At 40.7% G+C, this 22,970-nt stretch overlaps 1 protein-coding gene across 7 annotated transcripts in view; it reads right to left on the bottom strand.

The window, feature by feature from the left end:
* The window catches only part of Ark2n (arkadia (RNF111) N-terminal like PKA signaling regulator 2N), an 81,237-nt gene that overhangs the window by 3,960 nt on the left and 54,307 nt on the right, over positions 1-22,970 (bottom strand). For 4 of the 7 annotated variants that reach the window (XM_076912404.1, XM_034518245.2, XM_076912403.1 and 1 more), the window contains 2 exons: positions 20,452-20,619; positions 9,151-9,277 (listed from right to left, as the gene is read on the bottom strand). In XM_076912404.1, the coding sequence (XP_076768519.1) occupies positions 9,151-9,277; positions 20,452-20,619 (295 nt within the window). The remainder of the gene's footprint in view (positions 1-9,150; positions 9,278-20,451; positions 20,620-22,970) is intronic. The other 3 variants (XM_034518247.2, XM_076912405.1, XM_034518246.2) reach the window with 1 other exon arrangement.

Genomic DNA, 22,970 nt, shown 5'->3' with positions numbered 1-22,970 from the left:
CCTCTCGACATGCCTGTCTCCTCCCTCCCACCCTTCCCTCTCAGTTTAGCCTTTAAAAGACTGAGGCTCAAGTCAGCTTGTGACTTGTGCTCCAGTCAGTTACTGACAACAGGGAAGATGACTTTCTCTGGACTCACTTAAATCTCTGGGATTCCTATGATAGGAAAATAGAAATTCTCAACAGAATGAACAACTAGTTGAGACAACAAGAAAAATGGGTAAAATCAGCCTGAAAAACAGTTCTGTAACACAATTAAATAACCATATCTTTTAAAGTGAGAGTAACATCACTTTACAGATTAGATTTCTAAGACTGTGTGGGAACTACACCTTGCATAAAAAGATCTGTGTGTCTCACACTGAGGCTCAGTGAAAGACGCAAGGCTGAAGCCCTCAGTTTACAGCAAACTGGAAGGAAGAAATACTCTGCTGGTCAGTCACATGAGTTCACCAGGAAAAAACTACTTCAGAAACACTAGCATCATGAATTTCATATTCTAGTCAAATAAAACCAGAGCCTCCCCAGAGGAAGCACAGAAGAAGTCTCAACTGAAATAGGAGAAAGGCAGACTGGAGCTCTAACCCAACGTCAGCAATTACTGACTGTCCCCATGTAACTCATGTGTGCAGCGACAACCAGAGTTCAGCAGTCACTACATATCATACACATAGTAATAATAATGATTGGGGGAAACCCTGCTTTTAAAACATACACCTCCCAAAAGCACGTCCACATTCTTTCAAAGGTTAGCATGCCAACAACGAAGAGAAGCATGGAAGAGCAGAGCCACTGGGGCCATGGCAGATGGCAGAATCGAGGCTTACGGTTTGGGTTTGTTTGCTTGTTTTCTTCTTTTGGACAAGGTTTTCTTCCATACCCTAGATTGGCTCTGAACTGACTAGGTCCATAAGCTGGACTTGAACTCACACTAATTCTCCTACCTCATCCTCCTGAATGCTAGAATACAGGCATGGGCTACTACACCTGGCTCAGAACCCAAACTTCTTATAGAATCAGAGATACAAAATCTGTCCAGAAATGGACCAAGTAGCCACTAAGCCAGCAGCCACAATATACGCAAAGGCTAGCTAGTCAAAGTATTAAAGGAAGGACCATACAGCATAATGTCTAATCCCAAGTCCTACAACCATTAGGTAAACAGACTGAGTGTCTGTAAAGTGGAAAACTGTCTGGGAAGTAAAAGAATTTAGGCTAAGGGTGTCCTGCTAACATTTATAAACCCTGTTTTTGATGACTAGAAACAAAGGGACTACTAACTTTCCTAAGCAGTTTTATATATAACACCTCACTGAACAATCCAAAAAACCTATGAGGTGGAATAACATGTTTTTACAGCTGGAAACAGGCTTAAGGCAGGTGACAGGATTTACTTTGGTCGCAATATTTTAAGTGTCAGGTCAAGAATGTCGAGGCAAGCCTACTTCACATCAGTGAACAGGCATGTAAGTAAAATGAACCATCTAAAAGTATGATGTTCTCTAAAACTTCAAAACCCATTAGCACAGCACTCTAATTAAAGTAGAGCCAACTAGAAAATTAGTAAGAATGTAGGGACTAAGTAGCCACTAAGACAGTCAACATCATCTTTGGCAGAATTCCTAGAACCCCTGAACTAAGGGGTGTAGAGCCCCACTGCTACCCTTCCTAAGGAATCACGGGCAGTGGTTTAAAGGGATGGAACTTAATCTGTATTGTCTAGAAGAGGATGGAATGCAGCTTAGGTACACAACTCCAGCAGAGTCACATCTCCATCCAGCCTTAGTGTCCGTCCTGCAGTGACAGCTCAAGTACTACTTTTCTGATCAGAGGAATGCGGCCTAGTCCCAGGAGTATTTATTAAACATCCAAACAGATTCTAGGCAAGTACTTGGTTTAGGAGCAGGGAGTAAGAAGGAAAGGCTTAAAACCTGCATTTACTACTGAAGAGTGAACAGCCAAAGACCAGGAGAACATGGATTTAACTACTTAAACAGTCACTGCTGTACCATCCGTGGACAAGCAGTCCAGTCACCATATGTGACAAGGGACAGTTAGGACACTGGAGCACCTAAAAGAACAGTGGATGAGAGATCAAGCCCTAACCCCTGGGTCTGTCTTCAGAATTTAAAACTCTCTGGTCCAAAGCTTTCCTAACTCTCCACAGTTCTAGCCAGAAGGCTAGTTCCCAAAGAAAGCCACCATAACTGAACAGTCCCACTGAAAGGTGCCATTCTACCCTTCAGAAATGTCAAAGGCAAAAGTGAAACAAACCAGCTTCTCGAAGGCAAGTTTTGGATGATCAATTCTACACAACAATCCAGCCACCACAAAACAGAATAAATTACCCCTTAATTTATTCAGACTCAAGCTGGGGGGCTAAGAGGGCTTATTTCTCTTACACAGGATCCAAGTTCAGTTCCCAGCACCCACTCTGGGTGGCTTACAAGTTTAACTCCAGCTCCAAGGGATCTGACACCTCTGGCCTCTGATGGCACATGTATTCCTGTACCTCCCCCCACCATACACACACAGCTAAAACAAACATTTTCTAAAAGATTCAAGCTGAGTAACCTTTTAGAATTAGAAGATGCTAACATGACCTTCCAAGGCCATCGGTGACTAGGATTTGTTGGAAGTCAGGATCACGGACCAATCAGCACAGCAGGACTGGTCTGGGAAGTCAAGACCACAAGTGCAGTCACAGGAGAATGCCTATCTGCTCTCTGATCTGTTTGCTGGCTACTTAAATATGAACAACCTGTAAAAATTATGGTGCACACTATGATTTGTGTAGCCAGGAAGTGAATGAATGAAACACAGTGAGGCTTTTTTCTTCCTTACAGTGAAAACAGGGAGGGAGGGAAGGAATAACTGAGGGGCGGGGCTAATGTATGTTCACATAGGCATGTGCACACATGCAGGCCAGCAGACAACTTCAGCAGGCTTCCTTGACTACTTCTCTACTTTACCCCCGCCACCCGAGACACAGTCTTTCACTGAACCTAAGGATCATCAATTCAGCTGGACTGGTGGCCAGTGAGCTTTAGGAATCTGCCAGCACTGGGTTAGACACAGCTGCCGGGGACCAGAAAGCAGGTCCTCTTGCTTTGTGCCATATTTTACCAATAGAGTCACCTCCCCAGCCCAAGAACTTTCTGTATAGTACAGAAAGCAGGCTGGTGTTGAAGAAATGTTTCAACTACAGTGTAAAATAGTGTATACTAGAGAAGTCATTTATAATATATAACAATGGGGATAAAAATTTTCCATAAGGTAATTTTTCATGTAGTAAGACTGCAATGCTTTTTATAAGCACCACAGAGCTGTCATTATGGCTCAAAATTTTGAGGCATTAAAATAAAAACCAATTTTCATGCATTAATCCATATACTTTTCTGTATTATGAAAGGCATAGGGTAGGGAGCATACTTGGCTGGGTTTAACTGATCCAATTCAATTCTTGTGCTTCGTAAAATCTACATAGGACCTGTAACCAAACAGCCCAGAGATAAAACCTACATAGGACCTGTAACCCATCAAACAACCCAGAGATGTATTTTGAAGACGCCTTTAATTCTGTTCTGACATGGTCTCACTCTGTAGTGCAGGCTAACCTCCAACTGGCCATTCACATGCCTCAGCCCTCAAGGACTGGTCACTAAGAGCATACAGCACCATACCTAATAATTTTAAATTTAAAAAAAAAAAAATCTTTAGACCTCATTTGTCAAAATTCTAGAAAAAATTATAAACAATCTGATAGGATTTCTTATTCCTCATTTGCTGGAGCCAACAGGGGAGAAGCTTCATGAGGCAGCCTTTCCACATTACAGAAAGAACAGATTCTGCCCACTAATCGCTGACAGGTATACTCTCTGTTCTAAGAAAACAAAATTAAAGAGTCATCACTTTTCCTTTACAGAGCTTGAAGATACCTTGCTACTTTCTTCTCTCTCTCTCTCTCTCTCTCTCTCGTTTGTTTTTGAGACAGGGTTTCTCTGTATAGCCCTGGCTGTCCTGGAACTCACTCTGTAGACCAGGCTGGCCTCGAACTCAGAAATCCATCTGCCTCTGCCTCCCAAGTGCTCGGACTAAAGGCATGCGCCACGACTGCCTGGCCGCCTTGCTACTTTCTTAACTGAAACAAAACTCATCCTTGTGGTTTTAGGGAAATGCTAGTTTCTTTCCCTGTTCTTTTTACTATTGATGTTAACAATTAGTTCTATGAAACAATCTGTCTTAAATGCAAAATTAATTAATTAATTGTTCTATCAATGCACTTGCTGAATATTAAAACACTATCTAAAATGTTAAGAGTCTTATTCACAAGCGTCTCTGAAGAGGCTAGTAAAGGACCTTCAACACAGTTCCACACCCCACAGCGCTCTATAGGCAGGAACCCATCTAAGAAAACCATCAGTGGGGCTGGTGGAAGGAAAGGAGGGAAAAGTAAAAACAAAAAACCATTGGCACGACGGCCAAAACATCTACCAAGACTTATGTGGGCTAGAGACCCGAACTCTCCATCTTACAAGCACAGAACATACTGTGAAATTAACTCTCCCAAGGTCACCATAAACAAAGCACTCACCCATTATTAGTTCAGAGAGCACACTTTCTAATCTGTGGTCAGATAAAATACACATGACAAGGTCCAGTGTTGCTTCCATGCCAGCCTGGCCTACATAGCAAGTTCCAGATTAGCCAAGGGTAGCTACAGAGTGAAAGCCTGGCTCAAAAATACATAATAAATAAATTAGGTAAGTTGATAGATAGATAGATAGATAGATAGATAGATAGATAGATAGGAAGAATCTCTGATTTAAAAGGAAAAAAAGGATCTTAGTAAGCAAAAAAAGAAAAGCAGCCTCACTGAAAAGGCACATCACTAAGCACAAAAGTCCAACAAGGAGAATGGCACCCAACACAAGCAGAACAATACAATCCCACAGAGAACAACTCGAGAACCAAATTTGATTTTCTAAAATTCTTAGGAAACCCAGGACTATGTAGAATAACAAAAGCAAAGGGAAGGGGGGAGGGGCAACTAAATCCAAACAAAATAGCTACACATGCAAATAAAGTAAGAAAAAAATATGTAGGGTGGCCAAACACCTAAAGACTTTCTCTGAGTGATACTTTTACCAGAAGCCTATCAATGCTTCATAATTGCAACCCAAGACCTGTAAAAAAAAATTTCTCGATGAGATACAGGCAGGCAAAGGAACAACTCTGACCACCAGGAAAGCTTCCTCTGTGGGCTTCTCAGTTTTAATCCAGTACAGGAGTGAAGCTCACCCAGCTACTCTTGCAGAAACTGCTGCAGAAGATCCTTCAGGAACGATAGAGCAGTCATGTGAAGACCACTGGATCCAAAGGACAATATAGAAGATAATCTCAAAATGAAACAGGATTTCCTTTAAAGTCTCCCAACAGAATCTACAAAGTCTATATTCTACTGTATACAGCAGAAGTTTCAAAATGGTTTCTCACTCTTGATTCAAATTAATGGATAAGAATGTGCAACTTACACAGCAAGAACTGTAAGAAAAGATCCTTGAAAGTATGATAGTCAAAATGCAATCTACGTCTTATGACTTGGTTCAAGAAATAGCACAAAATAGGTACATAACAAGATGACAGCCTAGACCTGTTGTATTGGCTGGGTTTGTGTATCAACTTGACACAAGCTGGAGTTATCACAGAGAAAGGAGCCTCCCCTGAGGGAATGCCTTCATGAGATCCAGCTGTAAGGCATTTTCTCAATTAGTGATCAAGGGTGGGAGGGCCCATTGAGGGTGGTGCCATCCCTGGGCTGGTAGTCCTGGGTTCTATAAGAAAGCAAGCTGAGCAAGCCAGGGGAAGCAAGCCAGTAAGTAACATCCTTCCATGGCCTCTGCATCAGCTCCTGCTTCCTGGCCTGCTTGAGTTCCAGTCCTGACTTCCTTTGGTGATGAACAGCAATGTGGAAGTGTAAGCTGAATAAACCCTTTCCTCCCCAACTTGCTTCTTGGTCATGATGTTTTGTGCAGGAATAGAAACCCTGACTAAGACACTAGTAGTTCTCAACCTGTGAGTTGTGAACCCTTTGAGGGTAAATGAATGACCCTTTCATAGAGGTTGCCTAAGACCACAGGACCATCTGCAGCATCAGAAATTTACATTATGATTCCTAACAGAGGCAAAATTAGTTATGAAGTAGCAAGAAAAAGCTGTATTAAAGGGTTTCAGCATTAGAAGGTGGAGGCCCACTCATCTAGACTGAATCCTGACGTTCAGAAGGTATACCAGAGACGGTGCCTATACACAAATGAGTTAGGGGTGAGGAAGCACTGGAATTTAAATTACATGTTTTTAATGATAAAACCAATCCCAGACACCAAAATATTGGTTGTAGGACCAGGAGCTGGAGCTGGAGAGATAGCTAGCAGCTGAGAGCAGTTGTTGCTCTTGCAGAGGACCTGGGCTCAATTGCCAGCACCCACATGGTGATTTACAACCATCCATAACTCCAACTCCAGGGTGTCTGATGCCTTCTTCTGATCTCTGCAGGTACTAAGCACGGATGTGGTGTACATACATGCATGCAGGTAAAACACACATAAAAAATGAATAAATATTTTTTAAAAAGTTTTTAAAGGAAGCTAAAAATTTCACAATGAAAGAAAAGTTGAGCAAAGAAACTAAAAAGGCATCTGCCATTTCTAGGTGAAGGAACAATAAAGCAGGGAGATGTGACAGGGACAGAGGATTAGCACAGACACAGAAGCCAACAGGGTATCAACCTGAAATCTGGAAGGAAGGAAGGAAGGAAGGAAGGAAGGAAGGAAGGTAGGTAGGTCGGTCGGTCAATCCTAACACAGGATTTAAAAGGAATAGTGTCTTTTAAGAAACAATGTGAGAAATAAACCAATGGCAAAAACATGTTAAATAAAGGGGAGGAAAAAAATCAGTAGTTCCTTCTTCCTAATCTAATGGGAAAATCAGATTAAAAAGAAGAAAAACATAAGAGAATTTATGAGGAAACATTTTTTATTAAGTCATGAAAAGAAGAAATGATAAAGATAAAATTAGAAACCTCATCTCCCCCAAACAGGGAAAGCAACTATAAAAACACAAGTGAGAAAGGAAGTTCCCAGGCATGCTTCTGCAGAGAGGGCTGGCTGGTGACACCCAGGACATCAGTAATGCTCACAGAGGCAGAGCCGCTCCTCTGAGCTAAGTCACCCTTCTCTAAGATCACCGGTTTAGCTTAAAAACCCCATCAGGGAGGACGATGAAGCCTCACTAGGTACCTCAATTCAGACACACCTGAGTGTCACTGCATTCTCCACTCCCACTCATACTTTAGTCTTTGTATAAGCTATACAGAAAATACTGGCAAATATTTTATTAACATACTAGCAAAAGAATAAAATTAGAACGAAGAACCAGGTGTTCTTAAACAAAGACAGTCATTGTTATATGCTTCTTTATTAAAAGACAAACATACAACTTAACCCTTGGAGAGAAATACTGGTTTTGATAGATGGAATATACAGATTTAAAACATAAATTATTGGTTTTTATATGTGTATTAAGACAAGAAAACTACATTGGGGAGGACTACAAACAACTATTAAAACTATTTAAAAAATAAAAATAAAACAAAGAGAAGGCCCGTGCCTGGAAGCAGTGCATGTAGTGACGCTTTCCATGCTAAGTTACAGACCCGGCCTTATAACCAAGCATCTAAAAAGGAGTCAGAAAGCTGGTGTGCCATACACCCTTAATTCCAGAGCTTTGACAGCAGAGGCAGATGGAGCCCTGTAAATTCTAGGCCGAGGACAGCATAATGACCTACTGTCTCAAAAAAAAAAAAAAAAAAGAGAGAGAGAGAAAAAGGCAACTTTTTTTTTCTGTCAAAGGCCAAATATCGTCAGCTTTGGGGCACACAGTGTATGTTGCTGCAGGGCAAAAGCAGCCACGTGTTATGTGCAAAGTGAACTAACTATAACTCCACTATGATAATGTTATGAATTTCTTAAAAATTTTAAACATGTCATAAGATATCATTCCTGCCCAATTATTTTAAAATGTAAAAGGACTAAAGACGACACAGCTCAACAGGTAAGAACACTCAGTGGTCTTCCAAAGAGCCTGAGTTCAAATCCAAGCACCACACCAGCAGCTCACAACTACTTGTAACTCTCTAACTCCAGCCCCAAGGAACCTGATACTTCTGGCTTCCATAGTCACCTGCACTCACATACAAATACACCCACCCCTATACATAATTACAAATAATAAAACCTTAAAAATCTAAAATGTCAAAACTCCTTAAACATACAAAGACAAGTGTGGCCTGTGAACCCCAGTTTGCTAACTCCTACCTTAAAGAACACCAAACTTCACAAAAATCACCTTCCTTAACACAGCACAATGTCTCACAGGTTTGTTTTTTTTTTTATTCTAAATCAGCAAGAGGCATGGTGTCAGATGCATGGTCCCCAGTTGTTTGCTCCCAATATATTCTAATGTAAAATAAAAGGCAAGCAATAAATAAATAAATAAATAAATAAATAAATAAATAAATAGCAAAAAAACAAAAAACAAAAAACAAAAAAAAAAAAAACAAAACAAAACAAAAAAAAAAAACAACACCCCACCAGGAATTCGGGGCTAGAACAGCACACGGATACTTCTTTCTTAAAAGCAAAACTGCTTTGGTACCTAGACATGTGGTTAAAGGAGGATAAATCGGCTGTACTTTACAGGCACCCATGACTGACACGTTCTTTTTGTTTTAATTTTTTTAGATTTATTTTATTATTTTATGCATATGAATGTTTTACCTGCGTGTATGTGTGTGTGGTGCCTGCTGAGATCAGAAGAGGGCATGAGTTCCCTGGAACTGGAGTTACAGTGAGCAGCCACATAGGTGCTGCGACTAGAACTCTGGGGCTCTACGAGAGCAACAAGTGCTCTCAATGACCGAGCTCATTCTCTAGCCTCCAATAACATGTCCTTTATATGCAACCATGAGATAGCTTCTTAAACTTGGGTTAACAAAAAGTATTTATTAACCCAAAGAAAGCTGCAGAATTGTACCATTTTTATCACTTATTTTTCTGATTTAAATAAGGTCACCATTTAAATTACTAGCCCACCTTGCATGCTCCTGAACACCCACGATCTCCACTTCGCTATCTGAAGAGGCGATATTAATTTCTTCATTAAGTGGTGCGCTGCCAACAGATGTTTTGTCACTCCCTAGGAATCCTGGATCCATATGACCTGAGAGAGAAGGGGAGAAAAGAAACAAAACCGTTTCATTTCTTTAGACAGTGACCACTCACTGACAAATTACCCATCTCGGTTTAAAGCAAGTCAGTCACACCAAAACTGTTACTATGTCAAATGAGCACAGGCAGACAGAACTCTTGTTATCTTTTGTTTTCTTCTCTTTTTCCATTTGTGTGTGTGTGTGTGTGTGTGTGTGTGTGTGTGTGTGTGTGTGTGTTGTAATGTACATGTGTGTAAGTGTACATGTGTGGGCAGGAATGATCTTTCATCCCTCTTTAACCATATTCACTCAGACAGGGTCAATTGAGAGCTTACTGATAAAGACAGTCTTAATAGCCAGCCTTCAGGCTGACACTCCCACTTGGCATTTACATGGGTTTCTGAACTTCATTTTTCACACTTGTTTGGTAAGTACTTTAATCACTGAGCCATCTCCAGAGACACTCTGCCATTTGAAAACTGGCTAAAAGAAAAATATAAAGGGCTGGAGAGCCCCTCAACAGTTAACACTAAGAGCATGGGCAGCTCTTCCAGAGAACCCAAGTTTAGTTCCCAGCACCCACATCAGGCAGCACTCACAACAGCCTGGAACCCTAGCTCTGACAAATCTGACACTCTCCTCTGGCCTCTACAGGAATTTGAATTCATATATACATACCCATACACACATGTGTGTAACTAAAAATAAAACCAATATCTTTAAAAATATATAATATATGGACATGGCATGTAGTTGTACTTTCATGTAGGAGACTCAAAAGTATTTTTATTCTCTACTTCTATTCCTTAGAACAAAAACTAAATACTTGGACTACATATATATACACACACACACATATGTGTATACACACACAGATACACACACATATTGCTCTTATATTTTGCTCCGTAATACCTTTTGCATTTCAACCCTAGTTCACTTTTAATGACCTGCATAACCTCCCAGAGGTCAGTGGGGTAGTTCTCTACTGCTTATCATCATAGAACAAAATTCTAAATCAAAAATCTGTAAGGACATACAGAATCAAAGTAACCAAATAAATACTATGTTTATACCAATATGCTTTGTGAAAGACTTAACATGTTTTCCTTCTCCAGGAAGGACGATTTGGCAAAGTCTGATCCCAAAATCCATATAAAAGCAAAGACAAGCGGCATAAGGAGCTTTGGGATTTGCATGACTGAAGCATAAGCTGCACAGTACTGACAACTCTCATTAGACATGAACAAGCCGCGACCGTAGAAACATAAACCTGTTCAACGCTCTGAGACACAAAGGACTTCTTCACAGGCCTCTCCATAAACTATTCATTACATGGTACAATAAAATGCTTCTAATGTCACAGAGCTGACAGAAAGGTTAGTGGCATGACATCAAATCAAAATACATGCTCTAAAAACAATCCATGTATGAGTTAAAATAATTCAACAATCTCCAGCTCTTAAATATACAATCTTAAATGAACTTTAAATTCCTAGATGGCCAGCAATAAAGTCCAGTGCTAAAAGCATTTATCCCACAAGCCAGACAACCTAAGTTCAGTCCTCAGGAATACAATGAAGGAGGGAACAGACTCCCAGAAACTGTTTTCCTCCGCCCCCCCCCCCTTTAGCATACATACACACACACACACACACACACACAAAATTTATTCCTACTAATTAACACAGTTGCAGTTAACACAAAATTCCATTTATTCTTTAAGAGATGTTTGCATTTAAATACGCTGCCATCAAGCTGGGTGGTGATGGTGCATGCCTTTAATCTTAGCACTCAAGGTGGAGGCAGGTAGATCTCTAAATTAGAGGCCAGTCTGTCTACAGAGTGAGTTCCAGGACAGCCAGGGATGGAGGACAACCCTGTCTTGACCTCCCTCCACCCGCCCCCCAAAAAAGTTATTAAATACTCTATACTTAACAAAATTTTTAACAAAACTTCATACAGCTGAGCCCAATGAAAGGCGGCCTTTGCAGACAGGTAACTTCCTCCCTCCGGTCACCTGCTCCAGTACATTTGCAAGCACCACTGAACAGTCCTGCATTTCCACTCCCACCAACCTCTTCAACCCTTACGGGAAAGTATAGGAGCCCCATATCAAAACTTTACGTAAGTGCTTACATCCTCTACCCCTGCAAACCCATCTTGGAGAATTCTCTAAGTTCAATATTACAACAGTCAACAATGGGCACTACAGTGTTAACATGAACTTGGGAACAGATACTTGTAACATTTAAAATATGATACATACTACTATAAAAATGTACAGACAGTAAAGAACGCTGTCAAAGTAGTCCAGTTGGATGATATTGTTGGTGCTTATTGTTTAATGCTATTTTTACCTACTTTTCTTCTATAAACCTAGGATAGAAAAAAATCAATAAAATGACTCCTAATGATATTCTGCTATACTTATTGATCAGTGCCTAGCCCAATAATCATCAGAGAGGCTTTCTCTGGTAGCTGATGGGAGCACATGCAAGCAGATGAAGAGACCCACAGCGCCAAACACTAGGTGCAGACAGAACCCAAATTGGAGATTTCCACCAGATCTCTTCATGCTAAGCTCAGGGAACCCCATGGAAGTAGGGGAGGAAGGATTGTAGGAGCTAGAGGGGTGGAGGACACCAGAAAAACAGAACCCACAGAATCTACTAAGCTGGGCTTATGGAGGTCCAAAGACTACATGTGTCTGCACTATGTCATCTGCAAATATATTATAGTTGTCAGCTTGGTGTTTCTGTGGGACTCCTAACAGAGGGGGTGTGTCTGATCCTTGTCTGCCCTTGGGACACTTTTCCTCCTACTGGGTGGTTTCTCCCAGCCCTGATTCCGGGGTTTGTGCCCAGTCCTACAGTAATTTGTTATGCTGTGTTTGCTCAGCTGATATCCTTGAGAGACCCACTCTTCTCTGAAGGAAAACGAATGAGCAGTGGATCTGGGAGAGAGGAAGCAGGGACTGGGAAGACTGAAGGTTGGGATGTATTGTACGAGAGAAGAATTTTTAAAAAGAAAGACAGAAAAGGACCTACATGAGAAAAGAGAAAACTGGCAAACTGAAAAGTTGGTGAGTCGGTCAGTCAGTGTGGTACAGGCACTTATGGACAAGCCTGACTACCTGAGTTCGAGCCCTAGGACCCACATGATGAAAGGAGAGAACCTGTGCACTGTGATACATGTGCCCACATACATAGAAATAAGTCAAGTTTTAATGACTAGAAAGAACCAGTGACTGAGACTGTATTACAATCTGCATGGGTCTGTAACATGGTTTGGATTTCATATGCTGACACTGGCAACAGGCACCAATCTTTGAAACCTATGTACAAATATTCACTATACAGCACCCACTTTTGTTAAATCTAGGACGCTGTTTAAATGGGACTTGGCTAAGCCTAGAAATAGTAAAGCTAGATCTTTATTCTGTCTTAATACTTTGGTGTGACCAAGTGTTCTATCCATTTTGCCTTGATGCTTTAGGTATGGTTGTCACTATGCACACTGCTGCATCGTGGGGGAGGAACAGATTGACAACTTCTCATCTCAAGTTTCAACAAGTCTATAATCAATAACTCAAGTACATTCTACTGTTTAATTATCTGTGAGCTCCTATAATGACATGGTATACATTATACTAGGTAGGAGGAATACTACAGGACAGGACACAAGGCGGACACAAGGCAGACACAGGCACTGTTCTCAACAAATCTATAACACATTCAGAGATAATAGAAAGCAGTCTGTTGCCTGCAGCTTCAGAAAAGTGCCCTAGGAGGTCGGCAGGAAGCCTGGAAGCAAGAGTAAAGGCACATATCTGTAATCCAAGTACCTGGAAGCCAGCCCAGGCTATGTGTCAAGTAGTACACGGAAACACAGAACAGGTACATCCCCAGACTTAAGTTTGATCAGAGAAGCTGAGATCCCAGGGAAGACTGGGCACAAGGAAGAGGGAAAGTACCACAAGGAACACTGTTGTCCTTTAGGATCTAAAAGTTTGTTGAGAGCTAAAATAGACAAAGTCGTTAGACACAGGCTGCCAATATTGCCAGAGTTGAAAAAAATCACAGGTAGGAGTCTGGCGTTGATCTTGAAAAGTGAGAAACTACTGAAAGACCTACAGAGTGATGTAAGTTAGATTTGTGTTTTAAAGACTCCCTCCCTTTTGGAGTATAGATATCCAATTGAGAGCAGAGTGGGAAACTACAGACAACGGAACCAGTTACACGGCTGCATGTTCTTGGGGAAGGTGTAGAGTGGGCAATGATCGTGATGCCGGGGATCAGCTATATGAAAGCATATAGGAAATCAAAGTGGCGCATTGTGTTAATTTAGGGAACTCAAAGGAGACAATGAAGGCTGAGGGTACCTATGTACATAACCTTCAAATATAAGACAGATCGTTGGATGTACTGTTCAAAACCTCTTTAACTCAGACATCTAGAGCAAACCAGACTAATAAATCCATAGCAGCCCCAAGAGAAGGGTCACCGGAGGGAAAGGAGCACAGAACAGAACTCTGATGACCACCACTACCTAAGAGATGGCACAAAAAAGAGAGTCTATGGGAACAACAACGACGACGACAACAACAGACACCAAAGACAGGGCTCAGGTAAGACGTGAGAAGGGGTATATTCACTTGGAACCCTCCCATTCTTGGGAGTTCCTTCTCAATTTTTCTTAATCTATGTTCTCTCTGATGGGGGCAAATGTGAAAATAAGCAGAAACCTTCAGAGTCGACAAGACCTTGGAAAGCAAAGCCTCAGGCATGATGGACCATGCAGCAAAACAGGCTGAGGGCAATCAAGAACAGACAAACTGCAAAAGGCAGAATACAGAGCAGAGGAACTAAGACAGTGCTAAGCCAGTGAGATGGGTTTGAAGGGGAGTGCTCATGCCCATTGTAAAGACGGGGGAGAGCGGGTTATATTTAAGGAACAGGGAAGAGATAGAACAACGACAGGCAGCTGACATAATGTTCGCCAATGTGACAAGGATGCTAGAAATGGGTTAGAAATGTAATGTAGTCTGTTTCTGATTCTGGGAAAAGAAAAAAAGAAAAAAACTCCTAAGGAAACAGCTGAGAATCAAGGTAAAACTGCAGATTTGGGGAAATAAAGTGACCCTTAATGCAACCATGTAACTATCTCCAGTTAGGTTTAGCAGTGTAGACACAGGCTAACTAGATTATGCTAGGTGAATATAACAGCTCAACACTCAACTCAACTCTACCCAACAGCTGAGGACTTAGCCAGGGAGTCCTGGGGCCAGACACGACCAAGTAATAGTAACAAGAGTACAGAAAAGCCCTTAGTATAAACCTGGAGTAGTGAAACATGTCTGTGATCCCATCCAAAGAAAGTCAGAGTCAGAAAGGATGCCACAAATCTGTGGCCCTGGTTGCAAAAGACAAGAACAGGCAGGAGGCAGAGAGCACAGCACTGTCGTGTCCTCCCTCTTCTGCCTCCACAGAAAAGCTGGCCCCACATCCTGGTCCTCTGCTCAGACTCCACTCTTGTTCAACTGTGTTTGGCCACCCATACTCACCTGCCTACAACTCCCCTGCTGCCCTCTGGAATGTAGCTCAGGGTAAACCACTGAACTTTCCTTCCACTTCCTCATGAAAACTGGCTTTCCTGAATGTTGCCCCACCCCAACTCCTCTGGAAAGGAAGTTGCTTCTAGTCCATTTCCCAGTTTGAAGACTGGTCAAACAGTCCCCCACCCTCCAGTACCAGCAGCCTGTTTCTTCCCGGGACCCTTCCACTGGCACACACTGGCCCTGACAGGTGCACTCATTCATGAATCACTGCTGCAGCAGTGCTACTGTCCCTCCTCTCTTTCCACTGTGTCACTCTCGTGAATGCTCATCTGGTTCACAGCCACCCTGAAACAGTATTGTCTCACCAAGTAAGGAACTGTACCCAGAGGCACTCAGAGCCACTTGTGACAGACTCACAAGTTTCTCAGTCTGTCAAAGTCCCAAAGAGAAAGAAGCAAACTGAATTAACCCCTAACTTAAGAAGAAAACCTGAAGTCAGTGATGCTGTCAAACTTCCCCCCTTTATCATGCAATGCTTTAAAATCTGTAATTACCCAAACATAGCACAGCAGAAATGACTAATCTCACTATTTCTGTGCTCAGTTCTAGCATCAGTCTTCTAAGCTACAATTTAACTTATGGGAGGAATATATCCCATAAAGTCTGTGCTATATCCATATTCTTGAATATTAATCTTTACTAGCAGGCCCCTCACCCTGACCCTGTGTTCAAAGTCCCATCAGAGCTGGGCAACATGAACATTATATTAGCTTTTTCCTTAAAAAAAAAAAGAAAGAAAGAAAGAAAGAAAAGAAAAATAACTATGGCACATTTGTTATTTTTACAATATTCTAAAAATGAAAAACCACTAGAATTTCAGATTATTGTAACTTTATTTATCATCAATCTAAAAGCCATAATTTACATACTACTTTCAGATTACTAGACCCCAAACTATTTTAACAATGTAACTGTAGCCATAAAAATTGCAGTGTGTGCCACATACAGTGTCATGTGCCTATAATCCCAGTACTTGGGAAAGGCAGCCAAGAGGATCATGAGTTCAAGGCCAGCCTGGACTATACAAGCTGCGTCTCAAAAACAAACAACCCAAACCTGTAATCCAAAAGCAAGCTGGCTGGTAACAAGTGCCTACAGTCCTAGTACTCAGATCTGACGTCCAGGATTCCAAGTGTGAGGCTGAGACTTCTGCTCCAGCTAAAACTGTATTTTGGGGCTGTTTTGTTTTCTGATGTGTTGTTTCTTACTCTGTACCCCAGGTTGGCCTCAAGCTCACAGCAGCAGCCTGCATCCTGACTGTCTACCTGAGCGCCATCACTACTCAGCACAATAGCGGCAAGCACTACTGTTGCATGCTATATACTTGAGGTAGCAATGACCTGTGGTGAGGCAGATAGTGGTTTATAGACAGGGAAAACTGAGGCCTCATATAACTGACCAATGGCCTCACTTAGTGACTACTGCTCAAAAGCAGCCTATACAACTCAAACATCAAGCAAAAAAAAAAAAAAAAAAAAAAGTAAACACAGGACTAAAGGTTAAAAATGTACATCTTTTGCTGACCAGTGTTTACTCTGATTTCAAATTAGTTTTTAAAATCTGCTTGTCACTTAACTCTTTTGCCAAGGTCAAAACTAAAGATATTAAGTACTGACTATTTATTCACTTACTTGTTTGTTTGTTTGTCTAGGTTTTTCCAAACAGGTTTTCTCTTTGTAACAGCTAAGAGCCCTGGCTATCCTGGAACTTGTAGACCAGGCTGGCCTCAAACTCACAGAACTCTGCTTGTCTCTGCCCCCTATTTATGTATTTATTTGCTAGCTAGCTTGCTTGCATATTTATTTTGCAGTGCTATTTAATACAGGAACATCATCTGGTTGCTTTAAGAAGACAGCTAGCTACTGTCACCAACATGGTTACTCACATGACCCTAAATACATCAGGCCTGTGGACCTGAGCTGAGATTCTATTATTAAAGTGGACATATGAACAACAGTCTGTTCAGTTAACTAGAATTTCTTTATCTGTGAAACAGGGATACCAGATTACCACAGAACATTTAACTTACATTCAAAAGTCAAGATAGAGAGTGCCAAAATTAAACCAGCAATCATGACTTCTATTAGTATTTTATAATGACTCATAATATTTAGATCCATATGATGGATTCCTACTGCAAACCGTAACACTCAATTTTATTTATTGTTCACATAGCTTCATTGACAGATGCAGGCACAATGACTTTGAAAGAGACTAAACAACTTCACAAGAAAATGTCACGGGAGCTACTGAACAGCAGTAATTGTATCTAAAGATTGACCTATAATGTATGGCCCAACATGCACACATGCTCTGTGTATTATAATTTAGATAAATTATATAGATATGTGAAGAATGTTGACAGTGGCATCATTTAAAACAGAACTCAACTCTAAATGTTCAGTAGGAGAGTAAGTTGTGATACACTCAATAGAATACTAAATAGCAGTGAAAAAAACCCAACAATGAGCCACAAAGCTCATGAAATGTTTAACTAAATGTTTAACTAAGACTGTCTGCAAATCCATAACAATTCTAAAGTAGGTGTGTGTTTGAACTAATAACTAATTAACAAATTAAGTACATAAGGAAATACACAGAAATGCCAACATTAAACACCAAATTTTAGGACAGCTGTGAGGGGAGCGGAAGTAGCAGAGCTGAAGCCACTTGGGCCCCTCCCACTGTCAGCATGCTTTAGTTGTTAAAAGAATGGTGGGAGGTGCTCAACAATCATGTTTTAAATAAACAAGGTAAAATTTACAGTGAGCCCTCCATATCCAAGACTCCACATCTGGAATTTCCACCAACTATGAATGGAAAATACTGAGGGAGAAAAACTGCACTTGAACTAAACATGTGGTCTTCTTGTCAGCATTCCTCCAACAACATACATACAGTACACGATGAGGGCTTGTTAGTAATCCAAAGACAATTCAAAGTAAAAAGATGTGTGTAAATTACATGCAACCATTATACCAGTTTATAGCAGGGATTTGTTCTTCAATAGACTTGGATTTTGTTTTGTCAAACAGAATCTCACTTTGACCCAAGTTAACCTGAATTTACTCTGTAGCCCACACTGGCCTTGAACTTCAGTGACTTTCTTATTTCAACCCACCAAATCCTGGGATTACAGGCCCAGCCCCTATGGAGTTTTGGGTTTTCTTTTATTTTATAATCCAGAGGTTCTGGAATATATTCCTCACAGACATACTTAGGTAAGATTATGCTAAATCTGAAAATGTAAATATTACCCTAGATAGAAACTGATGGGTTTTCTATAGATCAAAATTTTTCTATATTAAGAATTACATGGGAAGCTGGGTATGGCAGTACATATCTTTGCATTGGGGAGGCAGAGACAGGTGGATCTCTGTGAGTTCAAGGCCAGCCTAGTCTACAAAGAAAGTTCCAGGTTAACCAGGGGTGTTAGAGAAATCCTGTCTCAAAAAATGGGGGAAAAAATTACATAGGCTGGAGAGATGGCTCAGAGGTTATAGCACTGACTCCTCTTCTAGATGATCCAAGTTGGATTCCCAGCACCCACATGGTGGGTCACAGTTATCTGTAACACCAGTTCCTGGGAACCCGAGGCCATCTTTTGGCACCAGGCATGTAAATGGTGTACAAACATACATGTAAGTAAAACATCCAAACAAATTAAAAAAAAAAAAAAAAAAAAAAGAACAACAAGTGGGCTCCAGAGATGGCTCAGTGTTTAAGAGCGGTTGCTGTTCTTACAGAGGAAACACAGGTCCAGCTCCTACCACCTCCACAGTGGCTCCAGTTCCAGGAAGGACAACCTATTCTGGCCTCTATAAAGAATGCATGTGCAAGGTGCACACACAGAGAAGCAGGCATACAAAGACCTGTGCTTACACATACACACACCCACAAAATAAAGAGCCAGCTAATTAATTTTAGGGGCTTTTGGTTTGGTTTGGGTTTGGTTTTATGAGATAAGTTTCTCTATGTGACCCTGGCTTTCCTAGAACTCGATCTGTAGATCAGGATGGCCTTGAACTCTAGGATTTTCCTGCCTCTGCCTCCAGAATGCCGGTATCAAAGGAGTGCACCCCCACACCACACTTGGCTAATTTTTTTTTAAAGAGAACATGCTGGGAACTGTTTATTTTTATCCACTAAGAATTTACTAGAAAGTGGTCTATATGTAATGACATAATTAGGAAAGAAGGAAACTAAAATCGAGATAGAACAGATGACTTCTTCAGCCATGCATAAGAATAAAAACAGACTATCTAGTTCATAGAATAAACTAAACCACACAGCTTTGGAAATATGTGTGGCCAGTATTTTTCATTTTAAAGTGTTACTTCTTTTCAAAGTACTGATAAAGAATACTAATAAGCCGGGCAGTGGTGCGCATGCCTTTAGTCCCAGCACTTGGGAGGCAGAGGCAGGAGGATTTCTGAGTTTGAGGCCAGCCTGGTCTACAGAGTGAGTTCCAGGACAGCCAGAGCTTCACAGAGAAACCCTGTCTCGAAAAAAAAAAAAGAAAAAAAAAAAAAAGAGAGAATACTAATAAATCCTTAAAAGACTCTTGTTGGGCAAATTAAGTATTTATACACATAAAAATATTCAGAAGAAAAACGACTGGTCCAAGATCAAAACTAAATCTAATTTCCAAATTAGACAGAAAAGTTAATCAGAAGGTCAGTAAATCTGCTTCAACGGCCATCAAAGATGGTGCAAGAAAGAATTCAGGACAATGACCACTGGCATTGTCTTAAGGCAGAAAACTAATATTATAAAAGCTCCCATAAAATAATACTTTGGCTAATGATTAAACTACCAAGCCATTGCTTTAAACAAATGAACATAATCCTTTGAAAGCAACAACAACAAAAACATATACTAAATAAAAAGGATTTTTTAAAAGTTTCTTTTCCTTTTATCTTAAACTAAAGGACTAATCCTTTTAAGAGGTCCAAATAAAACAGAATATTTGAGAAAGAAAGTGAAGAGACGCTGGAGGCACGGTGAGGAGTCTGATAGGCAGTGAGGTTCTTTCTAAGTACCGCTTTAAGAATGTCAGAGACCTAAAATAATAGGACATAAAACAAGGAGATTCTCCCTGAGATGACAGAGGCAGAAAGGGAAAGAAGGGTTAAAGAAGGGCAAGAGCGAGCTTATGGGGAGGGGTTAAGAGGGACAGCCCCGCAGATGAAGAAGCTCTCGACAGAGGGTGTCCACCACCTCTCAGAAGCAGCAAGGCGGCTGTCCAGCAGTAAGGCAGGGAATGAACTGGCCAAGGAGCCATCTGGGTTGCTTTTCATAAATTTTGCATCTTTAATCCAAGAGTGTACCTCCCGGAACTTACACTATTGCCTACATGTATATATCTTTATTTGCTTCCTTCTGATTAAGAAGTAAAATCACATGCTACTCAAATTGTTATACAGGGTAGCCTGGACAGTCAGAATCGTTCAATGACAGATGGTTGTGTATGGCCTGCTCTCCTCAGCAGGGTCTACTACCAGAAAAAATGGTTGGTAGGACTCATGCATAATATGTCATTCGAGAAGGGTAGGGGAGACCAACCTGCCTCTAGAAGCTCGCTGGTCCTCCAGGTAGCTCCTGTGTTCTGGCCGCCTACTGAATTACTGTGCTCTTGAACTACTGCAGCCGCCAATAAATTGTCCACATTTATCACTTCTGGGTCAGAGCTGGTGTCAGACATATCATAATGAGCTACAACTGGAGGTCCATCTAGGGAGGAAAAGAAATGTATACTTGTATCTAGCTTGTGGGGTTAAGAAATACCTCTCCAACTACTAAAGAGCCACTAAATGCCAGCTGCCTTAACTGTCGCTGCATCTGATTAGAGCTGACTTTATGCATTTACTATTCTGAACACGATGCTGAAGTAGAAAAGGTAACCCAAGTTTACAAAGATGAGGGACACATTGTGGAAAGAGGAAAGGGGCATTACTTACTATGAAGAACAGAAGACAAGACTGTGGTGAACAATGTAACACTGACTTATTTCTAAACAGAAACAGATTTAGGAAAGGTGAGACCCCACAAAGAAACTGGGGGGTGGGGGAGAACTACAGCAAACTGTTGAAATCTAACTTAACGGCTTTAGAAAAATCAATCTTAGTAGCTAAATCACATGTACATTTTTTAATTTACTAAACAAAGTTGGCACGAGAGCTCTGGCCCACTAACTTATTGACCTCCGGTGGGCCCTTTATACAATAACAGGGATGTTACATACCTTACAACAGTCTACAAAAAGACAATACCACAAAACCCACTCTCGGGATTTTGCTTTGGGTATTCTACTAGGGAGAAAGCATGTTTATATTTTCTTTTCCCTGAGAAAGATAAGCTCATTCAAATAAAGGACAGCAACCTTGTGAGTAGGTTTTAAAGAAAGCTGAGAAAGCTCTTTTTGGAAAAATAAGAACATGCTCCCAACCCCCAAATCCTACCACTGACTGCAGGTGAGTGTCAAAGTAATCCTACTACAGTAACTCATGCTACAATAGCGCAGTAGTCATGCTTACAGAGTGAACACATGCTTTCAGATGGTATCGCCACCCTCTTAACACAGTAGCAAAAGTACTCTGAAACGGGCTTCCTCCAGCAAATGCCATTTTAGAACCCGCCATTTTAGAACAGAGCTGAAGGGAATGCGGAGTCCTACTCTACAACTAGCTATGAAGAGAGAGCAAGCAAACTGTTGTCTCCATTCAGATTTTTAACATTATCCCACAAATGAGTCTCAAACACATGATTATGACACTCTTGACTGTGAATATATGTATCAGTGCATCAAAAATTATCATACAATGAAAGCTTATTGCTTCAATACATACATCCAATGTATAAACTATCACTGAACAAACACAGAATACACATTGGGTATTTAGCCCATATTTTATGTGGCAACATGTTTTTAAAATAAAAAGTGATCAAACATGAGAAAGCAAATGAGTTGTCAGATGCCACTATATAAAGGACAGACACATCACAGTATGAAATTCTGACGATCATGGTCATTTTAGTTGACTGTTAAAAATCATTTTCAGTTCCCTTACAGGGGTAAATCAAGTTCATCAAAGCCCATGACATTTAACAAGATGGTAATAGATTTTAGTTCAAACAGCAAAATTTGTTCATTTGAGGCTTTTCTTTTCTTAAAAAAAAAAAGTGCATCTTTCTATAAAATTTTCGTCAGAGTTCAAAATGATTATTATGGAATCATGACAGTGGGTGACATCTAACTAGGTACAGAGGGTAAGGGGGCCAAGTACAATATTGACTATGTGACCACAGGTTCTATATTTGAAAGCGCTTTGTGGGTTTCTTCAGATGTTTGCAATGAATTATTTACTGATTATTCTAAAATTAATATAACCAATAACAATTCAGAGCCATTTTTCCATGCATTCCCCACCTCTACCCCCAAACTGAGGAAAGAGGTCACCAGTGAAGTCAAGATTGTACGACTCCTACATGTACAATCATGCAAGTAAGTATCAATGTATGCATCCATGCAGTGACATCACCTACCCATGGGAATAACTTGTCTGACAGTCTTCATCAGTAGAAAATACAAGCATAAACTTGTTATCTGGCTTCGTTCTTGTATCTTCCATATTTCCAAACCGCACACCTTATAACTTAGCTTAAATGTAGTATTTATCATAAACAAAGACAGCAATATTTTCATATTTTAATTATACTTAACAGTTAAACTATATTCACTGTCAATTTTCATTTCCAATGGATTCAAACAATGACAACTTAGAACTATACAAATTTTAGAAAAGTACTTTTCCAACTTTGACTTTCAGTGAGAAAGCACTATTAAAAGGCCGTGTGTCCGGAGGCCCTCTTACACAATCATCAGTGAGCCAAGACTGAGTGGCTAAGGCACTGGCACCAGGGTCTGATCTCTAAAAGTATGTGATACTAGCTAACTAATGGTGACAGTTTGTGACAGGATTCTCTGGCTGCATAGAACGTAACTGTTTTATTTACACTAACTATGGGAGTGTGTGAGAGCACCCATTTGCATGGACAGATCCGAAGACAACTTGCAGGAATCA

Source organism: Arvicanthis niloticus, chromosome 14, assembly GCF_011762505.2.
Source record: "Arvicanthis niloticus isolate mArvNil1 chromosome 14, mArvNil1.pat.X, whole genome shotgun sequence".
Taxonomy (NCBI): domain Eukaryota; kingdom Metazoa; phylum Chordata; class Mammalia; order Rodentia; family Muridae; genus Arvicanthis; species Arvicanthis niloticus.
Note: the sequence above shows the minus strand (reverse complement) of the source record. Positions and strands in the feature narration are given on the sequence as shown.